Source organism: Corapipo altera, unplaced genomic scaffold (assembly GCF_003945725.1).
Source record: "Corapipo altera isolate COAL_440 unplaced genomic scaffold, ASM394572v1 24b, whole genome shotgun sequence".
In the NCBI taxonomy this organism is placed as follows: Eukaryota; Metazoa; Chordata; class Aves; order Passeriformes; family Pipridae; genus Corapipo; species Corapipo altera.
The window spans coordinates 11,010,369-11,025,266 of record NW_020884888.1 but is presented as its reverse complement, the minus strand read 5'-3'; the positions used below and the strand labels follow the sequence as shown (position 1 = coordinate 11,025,266).

At 38.2% G+C, this 14,898-nt stretch overlaps 1 protein-coding gene across 6 annotated transcripts in view; it reads right to left on the bottom strand.

Moving 5' to 3' along the window:
- The window catches only part of DDC (dopa decarboxylase), a 71,874-nt gene that overhangs the window by 36,709 nt on the left and 20,267 nt on the right, over nucleotides 1–14,898 (bottom strand). For 5 of the 6 annotated variants that reach the window (XM_027643971.1, XM_027643968.1, XM_027643967.1 and 2 more), the window contains 4 exons: nucleotides 13,493–13,729; nucleotides 8,096–8,209; nucleotides 7,298–7,417; nucleotides 3,147–3,281 (listed from right to left, as the gene is read on the bottom strand). In XM_027643971.1, coding sequence (XP_027499772.1) covers nucleotides 3,147–3,281; nucleotides 7,298–7,417; nucleotides 8,096–8,209; nucleotides 13,493–13,693 — 570 coding nt within the window. In that variant the 5' untranslated portion in view covers nucleotides 13,694–13,729. The remainder of the gene's footprint in view (nucleotides 1–3,146; nucleotides 3,282–7,297; nucleotides 7,418–8,095; nucleotides 8,210–13,492; nucleotides 13,730–14,898) is intronic. The other variant, XM_027643972.1, reaches the window with a different exon arrangement.

Genomic DNA, 14,898 nt, shown 5'->3' with positions numbered 1-14,898 from the left:
AAAGATGTGCAGATAATCAGCATGCCTGATAATGATTCAGTTGCTCACTAGCGTATTTTTATAGTATACAGCTTTGGTGACCTCTAAAATAATACACGTCATGGTATGATAAAAACCGAGATACTTTCTTACATTACCATTTTTTTTAGATGATGTGCTGACTAAACTGTGGTTCAATCATTCATTCATTTTGTTAGGCAAGTAAGGATCATTCCCAATATGTTATTTTATTTTATTTACAACCCACCTCATTTGAATTCTCCAGAAATAATATTTTTTAGAGCATAAAGCACATATCAGTAATAAAAACAAATATATCACTAAGAAATTCTTGTAAAATTATGAAGTACAATAGAATAATAACTAGAATAACTATTGACAACGAAAGATACATTTAGCCACAAAATACTCTCATTTACATGACTAAAACAAAAGAAAAACCTATTTTACCTCTCACCTTCTACAGTTTCATTAATCATCATTAACTTGAAAGAGAAAAATTCCTCACCTTTTTATATCATGACTGTTCTCACTCACATCTCCATCTTACCCTTGCTGAATCTTGCCAGAGCGTACAAGAGCGCTTATTAATTCTACTTTAATTTAGCATATAATCACAAAAATAATAATCCAAAACTTCAGTTAAACTGACTAGATGAAGATCAAGATTTTGCCTTTCAACTTCACATATCCCTGGAATTACATGTTTTAAAGGCAGATGTATCATTAACTTTTATCTCAGCAGTGCCTCTTTTTTAAAATGCTTTGGTAAACTAATTAGGCACCAATTTGAGAAAATTTGGAAGCCTAGACTTGAAATATAACTTTTGAAGTGGAAACAATGTGTGGCATAGCAATACCATACTTCATTCAAGTGTACAATGGAAAAATATGTTTTATAACTTATATATACAAGAATTGCAAATAAGCAAACTATAATAATACACTGAGGTTTTTAGCCAGTCAGAACCTCTAAATTGCTTCATCAAGACTTAAAAATTGTAGCAAGATTCTCTTCCAAATGCATTCTTGCATTGTTGGACTCTGCCAGTGAATGGTTTTCACTCCCACAGAATGGCTTACATTTAACTTTCTTTTGTGGATTATTACCTGTGAGTCACACAGGTCTGTTCTTAATGCAGAAGGAACAGTGAGCTCTGCAACAACCCGCTTTGAAAGGTCAACAGTGTCTTAAGGCAAATCCTTTTGTAAACACAAGATCCTCTGACCTTCAGTAGGCAGGAAGGCCTGTCAGTCCTCATTTCAGGTGAGCCACTTACATGGGATAAAAAATCAAAACAAGTAAAAGGCTTTGTGCATCACTGGGTCAGTCAGAGCTCTGGGACTGGTGGTCTGCGCAATACTGACCTTAGGGTCTTGGGCAAAAAAAAGGACAAATATCCTTTGTGCCTTTTGAAAGCAGTTATCTTTCCTCATATTTTCTTGAATCTTCTTACCATGCAAGTGTAGTCCCTCTTGCCACCAGCAAAGAGCAAGTGTACTTTTAACTTCTTCTACAGTGCTTTTTAACATACCCTTAGTAGTAAATCAAAGTAAGGCTGAAACCTGGCCATTTTATTCTGCATAATCAAATATTACTTAAAAAAATGTTAGGTACTAAGGAAGGTTTTTTTTTTTTCTGTCTCATTGACCTGTAGGTAAGAAAACATTACAGCTATTGAGAAACAACAGTGCTTAGCCCTTCAGTAGTATTAGTGTGTCAGAAAGGTAGCAGTAGCAGAACTCATAAGAGTACAATTTGTTCTCATTAATAGTAAAAATGTCTCATTCTCATGGCCTGCTGAGCATTTAGCATAACTCAGTCTGCTAAATACCACTCACAGTCAGAAATCAAGGATTATATTTTCTGTTTCCTTAAAAGATTTCTTAGTTGGATTGACAGATGGAGATCTTAGAATTTTTCTTCTCTAAAAACAAACAAAAAATGTTTTGAGCTTCTTCAAGTACTGTGATGAATTTGTTTTATATTCATGCATTAGGTTTGTCTGTGTACCTGCACCTGCACCCATGCAGGCATATAGGGGGATGATGTATGTGTGTTTGTTTGCACATGTGTATGTACATGCGCGCATAGATGGACATACAAGCTTGGATGCAACAAAAGATGGTCTAGAATGACTCAACATAACTAAAATTAACACCTTATTTAATTATCTTTATTTACTTCAAATGAGCTCTTTTTATAAAGAAGCAATACTTATGCAACACTGACGTTTGGATATTTACCCTTTGTATTATGGTAGCACACATGAGATTCCAGCCCACTTATCACAGAATCATAGACTGTCCTGCGTTGGCAGGGACCTCAAAGATCACTTAGTGCCAATCCCCATGCCATGGGCAGGGACACCTTCCACTAGACCAGACTGCTCAAGAGCTCTATCCAACCTGGCTTTGACACTTCCAGGGATGGGGCATCCACAACCACTCTGGGCAACCTGTTCCAGTGCATTGCCACCCTCACAGTAAAGAATGTCTTCTTAATATCTATTCTAGACCTACTCTCTCTCAGTTTAAAACCATGGGGGTGGGGTCTGACCAGAGCAGAGTTGCAGAATCCCCCCCCCCCCCAACCTGCTGGCCACACTGCTTTTGATACAGCTCAGGATACAATTGGCTTTCTAGGCTGTGAGTGCACATCATTGGCTCATGTCCAGCCACTCATCCACCAGCACCCCCAAGTCCTTCTGGGCCCAGCTTGCTCTCAATCCCTTCATCCCCCAGCCTGTATTGATACTAGGGGTTACCCTGACCCAGGTGCAGCACCTTGCACTTGGTCTTGTTAAACCTTATGAGATTCCCATGGGCTTGAGCTTGTCCAGGTCCCTCTGGGTGCCATCCCATCCTTCAGGTTTATCAACCGCACCACTCAGCTTAATGTCATCTGTAAATTTCTTGAGGGTACACTCCATCCCTTCATCTATGTCCTTAATGAAGATATTAAATAATACTGGTCCCAGTATGGACCCCTGAGGGATACACTTATGATGTACAGTAAGATTTAAACAACCAAAACCAAATAGTGACCAATCCAAGAAGTTTATGCCTAATTCACCTGCCCATTCAGACGGCTGAAATTGTTAAGTATTAGATGCCATGTTTCCATGTTAGTGAGAGGTACTCACCTGATCAGAAGCATAAGCCACCAGCCTGCCCATGATCTCTGCTTCTGTTAGCTCAGGTTTTTCTGACTGCACACGTCTGATAGTTTTTGTTCTAGCAGCAAGCAGTGAAATCAGGGTGGCCTCACTTGCACTTCCCTGTGGGACAAATTGAGAGAAGGTTCAAAATGAAAACATTCTAGAAGAAGAAAAGCAACGTTTTCTTCTGCATGAATCTGCAAAGCTGTTAACAGAAACTGCAGATGAGAAACTACTTTTAAAAATATGTCTGACAGCAAGGGCAGAACCTGTGTTTAATCTTTGTCTCCTCCTTGTTGATGCCTCTGCCTGTTTTCTTTAATCTCTATGCTGTTCATCTTAGGCACCAGCCTTGCAGTCAGTGCTAGAAAGATGGACTCACAGACTTAAATGTACTTGAAAAGGCTCTCAAATCAGGCACTAATCAGTTGTTAACCAGTAACAATGGCAGGCTAACTGCTGATTTCTGTTCTAACTCTGGATTTCTGCTCATTTAAGTTCCATCAGGATCTGAACATCAGCTCTCACTTCTATCAAGCAACATGCCTAATTATATCTCTTCTCTGACATTAGAATTACCCTGTGTAAGTCAATTATTGTGTCTAAAAGAGAAAAAACACTGAAAACCAAAAAATGCTGATTGATTATAGCTAATTGCATTTCAAAGTATTAGTTATGTATGTTTTCTTTCACAAACACACAGATGAAAAGAACAGTTACACGCTATTTCTAAATTGCACTTTGACTCACAAAACATCAGTTTAAAATGTGCCTTGGATACTTTGTGACAACAAAAGGGGGAATTTTTTTTGTATCAATTTCTCAGTAGATTTCACAGAATACAACTTTCCAAAAATTCTTTTTACAGTTTTCATCTAGAATAGGCAGAAGAGACATGCTCTAAACTGCTCTTTCAAAACACAAGTAACAGTTTGTAAACATATGTTCATCAATTTCAGTGTACTGGGGTGTCTTATGCAAGAACAAGATTTTAGGTACTTTAAAAGTTAATCAATCATCATGTGAATCATAACAGTGCAATGAATACAGTTGATTAAATTAATATGTAGGTCTCTGAAATATCCCAAGTGTCAACAAACTAATTTTGGAGTGATGTTTTTTGTCCTGTAGCAAAATTCTATCCTCTCTATGTTGAAGACCTATGAATACTAAGTAATTACAACAAATGTTTAAATACTTGAGAAGTCTTTTTTCTTCCCTGAAGATGGGCCTGATCTGACAGATTTCATATGTGAAAATGATTCCAGTGAATTCAGAGTTTCTCCTATACTGAAATTAGCTGAGCTATTTTTATAAGACAAAGGTGCCTTTTACACATGGTAAAATCATCCTACTTTTTCTGTCTAAGAAGTCAAAATATCTGAAATAAAATAACTGTTTATACTGTTAGTGTATTTCCAGGACATGTAAGGAATATGCATATTAAAAAAATGTGCACATATATATGAAAGAAAATGGCTGTAAGAAATTCGAACGGTTAAGGCATTAATTTGAGATCTGGAAATTTAGGCCTGCACTATTCAGGTGACAGCCTGGCTGGGTGGGTGAATGACTTAGGCTGAAGAAGAGCCTCAGCTTTCGGAGGAGTTCCACAAGATATCCTGGCTGTTCATCCAGACTGGTGCATAGTCAATGTATACAACAGTTCTTTTACGAATTTCCTTATACAGAAACATGGATGAAAAAGAAAGGGCCTGCTGCCCAGCTGAGTCTTGCCTTCTGATATACAGCTGGGCCATAGCCTAAATAAAGACACCTGAATCCAGCAACTTGGGGATGCTTTTGGATGTCTCACAATAGACACAGGCTTTTTCACCTTGCCTCAGTTTCCATAAATCACCTTTTTTATACTGAGTCACTTTTTTTATACTGAAGCTTACAGTGTTTGCAGAACCTGGTTTCCAAGGCTGTTCTAAACACTTTGCACCAATGTCTTGCACTAAATATTTTTAAGGAAAAAACCCCCCTTGGTTCTTGAACTACTTGGCTAACTGACAAGCAAGATAAATCAGCAGTGTTCCTTGCCAGGCCAACGATATTTTTGTCTCACCCCTAAAATACTTTGCTGAGCAAAAAAACCTCTTTAAAATTCACTTTCCAGCAATTTATCTAGAATGAACAGCAGGATACAAACTTCAGGAAAAAAGTTGCTTTCTCATTTATTTTTAAAAGCTGTTTTTTCCCCTTCTTGAATGCTGTATTCTACATTAAGTGAAGGATGATGATACCTTTCCTTTTACCACAAGCAAACAAAGGTTGCCATGGCAAGCAGGCTCAAGAGGCGGAAGAAATATCAGCAAGAGCTGATGTTCATGTCCACCAGAGCTCTGAACTGAAATTTTCTTTCATCTTTTGCCATTTTGAAGTGTCATCCTGCACACAACAACAAAGTGCTTCATATTGACATAGACTTTCAAATGTAATTAAGAGCCAATTTTCGCAGGCTCGGTTTTACCCAATACCACAATAATTACTTGGCATTTACCAAGAGAATGACTGGCACTTTCACACACTCCTGTTGTCTTTGCCTCACACTTTGCCTCTTATTTGTATCATTATTGTTTCAGGAGCAAGAGGAAGATATGCAGCCCAAATGACTGCATTGTAAGCAGGAACACAACCCACTTTCGATTTTTAAAACTGACTGGTTTCTGATGAAAATTATGGGCAATATGGCACTGTCAGCCTGGAAGGGCAATATTTCCTGCTGATAACAATCAGGCATAATTGCTTGCTTTCACTGGTACAAAAGAGATGCTACTAAGATGCATGACGAAAGCTTGATTTCTTGAATGTAACCCCCTCCCTAGCAATCGTAATGATAAAGATACTAACAGGGCAAGGAGATGAATAAAGAACTATACTGTAAATGCACTGGTGTAGGTGCAGCTCCACCTAGGAGAATCAAAACAGTTGGGTTAAATTCATTCTTGCCTTGGAAGATGTTGGGAGGAATTCACTGGAATATGCTGTAGGCATTTGCAGCTGAGATCAAAGAAAGAAGCCTCTGATTCTAGCCTCTAATACAGATGTATATTAGAAGTCTGTCTTGGGATAAAATGGATTGTGCCCTGGCCTCCAATGACCAGACTACAGAGACTATCAAAGGAGCACAGAACAATTATTTAAAGTTTAGTCTTTTTCACAGTAGAGATCTATTTAAATAGATTAATAGCTGTGACCAGAGCTGCATTTGCAGAATGACCATGTGCTAGTGGAGCTATGGCTGACAAATAATATAGCATTATTATACAGGCAAGTTTGCCCATTGATGACATACTCATTATTGTTCATGCTATCTGTTCAGACATTGTAGGTTTCATTAAGCAGTCAATGTCAAAGTTTGAGGTTTTGTTCTATTTTGAAGATGCAGTGTAGTCTGAAAATGGTATTATCTACTGATAGTACTGCTTAGGTTCAACTTTTAAGCAGCTCTTCATTTTATTGTAATATTCCAATATTTCTTAAAATAATTTCAACTTCTTTGGCAAAGAGTGACAGACTTTCTACAACATTCTGCTATTTCTATGTATTGAAGATTATCTCCTATGCTGTTATCCATTGCTTGATCTCTGACACTTTTTCTCCTAAAAAAGAAAAAAACAGGAAGGCTCTTTTGAAAATTGACTGAAGTAAACAATTGCACATCCATAAGGTGGACTTCAGGGAAGCCTTTGTAAGCACTTTTCATGCTGCTCTACTCAAATCCTCAGATATATTTCTATTTTAGAAGATTTTTTCTAATTTCAGCTATGAGACATTGCCGCACATTGTTGGTAAGTATGAGTTCAATTCATTGATCAACAAATTAAATTATTCTGATTTGAATTTTAAGCCTAAACTGTGCTTTTAAATTGAACTACTAGTAATTCTTCACAGAGAAGTGTTTCAGAAATCAGCTGCTCTAAAATCAAAACATTCATGTCATTACGTTCGTGAATGATCCTACCCACATATTGACCTTCTCACAGAGCATCAATCTTTCTGAAAATTAGAAAGGAACCCATGTGGCAGAAAAAAAAATTATTCCCTTTATTAGTGTCTTAGTATAAAGATTTTACAAAATCATCAATTCACAAACTCAATTGGTATTCTTTTTTCAGGTCCCCTCTTACCTGAATCACTCCTCCACCTTGGCCATCCTTCCCAGCTAAAAATTCTTGAGGCAAATTAATCATCTTCCCTAGCCAATCCAGCATGACAGTCTCCAGCTCTGTGCAAGCTGGACTTGCAGCCTGTGTTGAAAACCAGAACATAGGGAATAACCTCACTACACCATGAAGAGAAATAAGATCTACCAGAGCAAGAATAATTCTTTCTCTGTCTTTTCACTATGGAGGAAGAGACTAGATGACTAATGTTACCAGCCAAATTAGGGACCTGAAGACCACTTTTTGCATGCTGTTTCTAATACTTATTAAAAAGAATATAAAAATAGGCCTTACACAGAACTTTAACTATCAAATGTCAAAGCTAAGATTTGCATCTTGCTTTTTTTTTTCAACATCCAATACCAGCCTCTTTTGATAAGAGTCCACCTCATATGAATGTGAGGTTTTTAACACAGTTTTCCATTCATCCAGATGAAATGAGAAATAACAACACTGGGTGATAGACAGTAGTCATATACTTATTGAATTACCAGGGAGTTTGCACTGCTACTACTAATTCTAAATGCTGGTGATTTTTCAAGGTCAAAACTTTTAAGAGGAAATAGCCTTTTATTCCTCGAGTTATTCAGGGTGTCTGTGTGAAAACACTTAATTAGTTAAGGAAATTTACCTGCAAAAAGAGTCCTGTGACTTCATTGCTATTAATCAATAATTTCACTGTAGAATGTTACTGAAATGCTTAAAATCTTGGCAAGGTGAAGCATCATTACCACACAGCAGTACACACTGGAGTAAACTTACCCAAGAGAAGCCCACACATCCTATTCCACCACACAACATATCTGCAAGAAGAGCTGGGAAGGAAGAGGCTGCAGGGAAGTAGGCAAAAAAGTACGGACTGTGCCAATGAGTCACCTGTATTAAGGGGGACAATAGTAACTTTTAACTAACGCAGGAAGCAGAAATAAATTGTCACAAAATTAGAAGGTTGGAGTTTGAGACAAGCCAACGGTGCTTAACTACCTGGCTGTAACAGAAGATCCCATTTTTTAGAAGAACTTACCTTGTTTTTTTACAATGTCTTATCTACCTTTTACTCAAAAATAAATCGGTTCTCACCCTCACTTCCCAACAGTTCCAAAATCAGAGTTCTCCATTTGTCTGCCTAGAAGACAAGAATTAGGTGGGCTGGGGCAGCCTAAGCTTCTGCACAGGACACTATTCTTGAGCCTCTGCTATCAGGGACTCCCTGGTATTTTGTTCTTCCATCTCTGTCATGAAACTGCCTTAGCAATAGTGTCTTCAGTGCAGCAGAGGTCCACAGAACTTTCTTGCCCACACTCTGGTGTTATTTGTTAACATTCAAGCACCTAATGTAATATCTAAGCAATTTTAAGGATCTGTGAGATACTTGATAATGCTCCACAACTCCAATCTAATAAAATTCAAAACCAGGAAATGTACAGCCACATTGCAATGATCATGAGACATAATGTGATATGATAATGTGCTATGTTTGGCAAAAACAACTTTCACATTCAAGGTAAAAGGCATATTTTCTAAGAAGTGTTTCTAGAGGATTAGATGAACTATAAGTGATAATTCAGCAGAACATGTATAAGATTTTTTTCTTGGGGGTAATTCAGAGGCTGATGAGATTTTTGAAGGCTAGCCTTTTCTTACATCATTTTGTTTCCTCTTTTTTAATACTGGAATTCTTCTGTTACAACCAGAGGGGAGAAAGAATACACATTCTCTCTTACCTGAGTTCAGTGTTTCCTTGCTGTTTTGTTCTGCATTCCCATCTCAAGAATTTTACCTTTTACACTCCTCTCTCCCAGTCTGTGATAAGGTTTCTGATTCTGGAGCTAACTCAGGAATCACTCTACTGCACTGTTCTGCATTCTGCAAATATCCCTTTTCTTCCTCTTCTAACCTTCTTCATGCCAACCACCAGCTCTTCCTGAAAGGACATGCTTCATGCTAAGGGGAAACTGTCTTAACTCTTGCATACACAATGAGTCAGGCATCACTTCTCCTGCTGTAGTATACCATATATAAAATTTCAGATGTTCCTATCTCTTTCATATGAAAACAGCTCCTATCTATTACAATTTTTCACTGTATAAACTAGGCCCGTACCTGGTATGTTCAAGATTTCCTTTTTCTCATCACTAGGTCCAAACCTGTCAAATCAGCTATCCAAAGACAAGCCACTGTGAACATTTCCAGCTGCATCTCATATTTGGTCAGGATCTCCTTCTTTGCTGTAACAAAGTTTAGAGCACTTGTGGCAAACACTTTCCTTCACAAATCAGAAAGAAATTGTATGGGACTTGGTTCTTCACAAGAAAACAATAAAATATTCAAGAAACAGTGGTCCCTGATAGAACACATCACACTTTCACTGACGTCCATAACACGCCAGGACTGCCACTGTGCATCTCCCCAGCTTTAATTCTCTGTGATCTGTAAGACTTGTGACATTCATCTTGGGTTAATCAAGTTAAACTGACTGCTTGCTGGGAGCCATTTATTTGATGAAACACAGCAGATTTCAGTTGCACTACTCACATAAAGCAAAAATGCTAAAAGCCCTAGGGCAAGTGCAGCTGTGGTTCTTCCTCCTGCCTCCCCTTCCCCCTCCTCTTGAAGCAGCTGTAAAATTCTTTTTTTTTTCACCATGTTGGAACAGACACACTTAGTCAAATATTTCAAAGATAGCATAATTGATGCTTGTTTTTTCAGCCTGCTGCTGATAAATAATGATACACAAGTGTCTTGGGTTCACTTTAATTACCACTCTAATGCTTCTCAGAAACATGTGATTTCCAGTATTTCTTCTAAGGATGTCTTTCTCTGGCTTCTTTAGTCTAAGAAACAGTCTTCCCTTACCACACACTAAAGATAGGTACTTCAGCTGAAAGTTCATACATTAATAGATCCAATGTGAGGAAAAGTAGCATCTTCAGTACTGATATTTGCAGTTACGACTACACTCCTCTTTGGCTCTGAAAAATGAGGAGATACATTTCAAAAGAACAAAGCAAATCTGAGAGAGGGAAGTGACTCCCACTGATATTTTTACAGGCAGATCCTTTCCATGTTGCCTTCCTGCTGTGGAGATCAGAGTTCACTGGTTGTTCCCTCTGTCCCTGTGTAAATATCAGGAATTTACCACCATTATTGTCATCATCATTTGGTGGACTGCCCTTTGGAGGTTTACATTACATTTCACAATAAGTCACCATGAAGAAGTTTCACCACTTATGAATGATTGTTCTCCTATGGGGTAAAGACAGCAATGGATACTGCATAATTGCTTCACACTATTAATTGATCATTGCTCCTCTGAAGGAACACCATTTTTACATTTTCCATCATCCAATCAGGAATCCCAGGCTCCTGAAATGCATGGGAAAAGACTTGAGCAAGGAAGACCTTACCTGGAGGAGGATCAAGTTAGGACACATTTGAATAAACTGGATATACGTAAGTCCATGAAGCTTAACGGGATGCACTCACAAGCGCTGCAGGAGCTAAAGGGTGTCACTGAGACCTCTCTCGAACATCTTCGAAAGGTTACAACAACTGGAAATGTTCCAGAAGACTGGGAAAAAAGCAAATGTCACTCCTATCTTCAGGAAAGGCTAGAAGTATGATCTTTGAAACTACAGGCCTCACCTCAATATCAGGGAAGATGAAAGAACCTTTAAGGTATTTCCAAACATGGGACAAGAAGGTTATTTGGGCTAGGCAGCAAAGCTTTGTGAATGGGAAAGGCTAATACTGTTTAACATCTTCATTAAAGACCAGGATGATGTGATAGAGTGCACCCTTAGCAGTGTTGCAGAAGACATAAAACTGGGAGGAGTGTTTGATATACGGTATGGTCATGCTGCAATTCAAAGGGACACTAACAGGCTGCAGAAATGGGCCAACAGGAATCCCATAAAGTCCGACAGAGAAATGCAAAATCCCATACCAGGGGAGGAATAACCCCTTGCACCAGTATATGCCAGGGATCGACTGGCTGGCAAGCAACTCTGAAGAAATGGGCCGGGCAGTCCTGGTGGACAAGCTAAACATAAGCCAGCAATGTGCTCTTGCAGCAAACAATGCCAGCAGCATTGTTGGGCCACATTGGGAAAATTGTTGCCAACAGGTTAAAAGAGGTAATCCTTCTTCGCAGCACTAGTGAGGCCACACCTCACTGTGTCCAGTTCTGGGTTCTTCAGTACAAGAAAGAAAGACATGGTCATACTGGAGTGATTCCAGTGAAAGGCCATGGAGATGATTAATTCCAGCTGGGATTGTTCAGCTTGTAGGAAGCTCAGGGGGTATCTTGGTAATGTGTTAACCTTCTTTACACACCTCATGGGAGGGTGTGAGGAAGGTGAAGCCAGATTCTTTTCAGCAGTATCCAGTGACAAGACAACAAGAAATGTGTACAAATGGAAATACAGAAAATTCTACTTAAACATAAGCAAAAGCTTTTTTACTGTGAGACAGTTCCAACCTCGGAATAGGACAACAGATTGCGAAGAGTTCATCCTTGGAGATATTCCATGACCAATTGGACATAGTCCTAAACAATTAACTCTAACTGACTCAGCCTTGAGCAGTGGGGGTGGACTAAATGATCTCCAGAGGTACCATCCAATCACTACTATACTATGACCTCATGATTCTGTGCTCACGCGAGTCTTCAGAATTTAGTATAAACAACACAGGTAGAATCAGAGTTACTATAAGAACTGGGATTTTTGTACTTGTGCTCTTTGTGTCACTAACACTAACATTTCACAGCAGTGGAAAGATTTTGGTTAGAACATTTCTTCTTCAGAATGTATCATTTTGTAAAAGGAAACTTCTTTGCAAGAAAAAAATCAATTTAGTTAAGAGGGAACATGACATATTGATGACATAATTGGAATTCAATGTCTCGCTTTCTATTCTCAAATGAGTCATCTCTTATTTTTTTAATCTGGCATTATTTTATTGAATGTTCTTAAGTGCTCAAAGCAAAGTGTTTTCTGTTCTAATTCACAATCATTACCATTTTTCTCCAAAGAAAAAGAAAAGACAATCATGTCTATGAGCAGCAATTAAAGTATTTGTATGTGTTGGATATAATTCTCTTATCTAATCTGCACTGATTTAACTCTGTTGAATTTAAGACTTCGTCCACAAACCTTGGAAAAGAGTGGAGAGATTTCAATTGACTTCAGTGAAGCTTTTGCCTGCTAAAAGACAGCAGGGCTGGCTCCAAGGGAAACAAGATAAAGTCCTCTTGAATATCAAATATTTACATTGGTCAATGAAAAGGAATTGGTATTATAGTACACTGACCAACCACATTTGGAGATTGCAATGTCCACTTACATCACAATCGTATCACCTAGCTACATCTAGAGAAGTAACCCGAGGTAGTTATTGCAGAGATCCAAAGGAGAGATTCCTCATTAACATTTACTTATAATTCAGTCCTCTTCAAGCTACTTAGAGATCTTAGGAGACAAGCATATATTTAAAATAAAAAAAGTATACCATGAGTGGAAAAACAACAAAGATTCAGATCTGGACAAGTGCCAGATGCTTTGTTCTGCATTGTTGTCCAATACTGATCTATCCAAGGACTAATATTTAGGTAGTGGCCATCTGCCTTTAGGTACTAGAAGAAGCTGACATTTAGAGCACAAAGAGCACAAGTCAACAGAACAAGTATTAGTGAGAATCCTTTCTAGTCAACTCTGTAATAGAAAGAAGTCTCCTAAGAGAATTTTAACATTTAAAGATCAGCTTGAAAGAACACTTTAGGCACAGCAGACTAATAAAATTACCATTTTGTAAAATATTTACTGTGCTATGAGGGTAGAAAAAATATCACATGACATTGAAAGTTATAAAGCTTTGCCTTAACCAATTCAAGGGAGGAAAGGGGATTATTTCCAAAAGTAAGCCTTGCTTGAAGCAAAAGAATTATTTGATTATTTCTAGGAAGAACAGAAAACATTAGTTGTGTAAAGTGTGAGATCATATTTAACATGTAAAGACTCCTGCCTTCTAAAAGTTTAATAGTGTGGGTACTTATGCTGGTAAGGTCTAGCTGCACAGCCTTCAACCCATGCTTTCTTTAAAGTCTTTGAAAACCTAAATGCAGTATTGAACATTACACTACAGATCCATTTTTCTTACCCCTGGCATAATGATCTTCTCAATGTCTTTAAAGATATCCTCAAAGCTCTCAGGCTCCTGGGGTGCACAGTCTGCGATGAGGGGCCTTAGGTATCCTGGTTCCACATCTGGGAAGACCTGTCTTTTATCTATCTTCTCCAGGTAATCTGCAACATAGTCCACCATCTCCTTCCCTCTCTTGCGGAATTCTGCAGCATCCATGGGTATCAGAGTTTAGGGCTTATTATCAGAAAAACACTTCAAAAAAAAGGGAAAAAAAAGTCATTTTTGAAAGAAAATTTTACTAGCTTTAAACATTTTATTCATATGATTTATAGGATGACTCATATGGTCATGATGTAGATTACCTTAATACAGATAGCCAGCACCTTTAGCACAAAAGAACAGTAGAAGCACATTGATGAAGTCTCAGAAATTACAGATTTAATCCCTATGGCTGCTGGTGGATACAAGAATGTGGCACTGTTAAGTGGCACGTATTCTACTCCCTCCTGCCTTATAAAGAAGAGGTCTAAGAAAATAGCATGCTGTGTGTCTCTATTATGATCTGTAATAACAAGCTATAATAATCACAGTTATCACAGTGATCCACTGTGCCACCCTGTCATTTTATCTGCTTCTTGACTCCTGTCTTGCCTCAAGATTTAACTCCTTTACTCTTTCACTATAAATGCATATGCTGTGTTACCTACTAAACCTGATCTCTTAATGAGTCTTTAAATAGAATTCACTTCAAGTTGATCTGTACTGTGTTTTGCAGGAGGATGTGAGGAAGCTCTCTCTGGGGCTGTCCATATTTCCAAGATGTTGGGCTGGAGATCCAGATGTGCTTTGAGATAGGCAGAGACTGTGTGAGCACACCCAAGCTGAGATGAGCTGGAGTTTGCCTGCAAAGTGCTTTACAAACATAAATTCACAATATTAGGGGTGCCTGCTCCTGCCACCCTGGCCCACCCAAATTTTTTACTCTATGTGTCTGTGCATTGAGTACTTGGTGAAGAATTAGACCACAGTGCCTAAAAAGTGTCTAGAGTCTTTATAGACTCAGGTTGAATGGTATTGTTCCTTGGGAGCTAGTAAGAAAACTAGCAAGTGAAACAAGGACACTCACTGCTGGTGTCAAGAATTACTACACTTAGTTCACATATGTTAAGTTCTTCACTTTATAAAGAAATAATTACTGTAAGCACAATGTGAATATTCGGTAATTAAGACACAACTCTTCAGATAGCAAGTATTCGTGCTAAGGATTTATAACTGAGGACATGACTTCGAGAAAAGAGACCCCTCTGGACTTTATTATATTTGAACCAGTACTGTAACATCACAAAAGAAAGACATCATTGATAAACACTGTCCTAGAGACATCTCGGCTGCTACAAATTGAGGATCTGGGATTTGTGTGG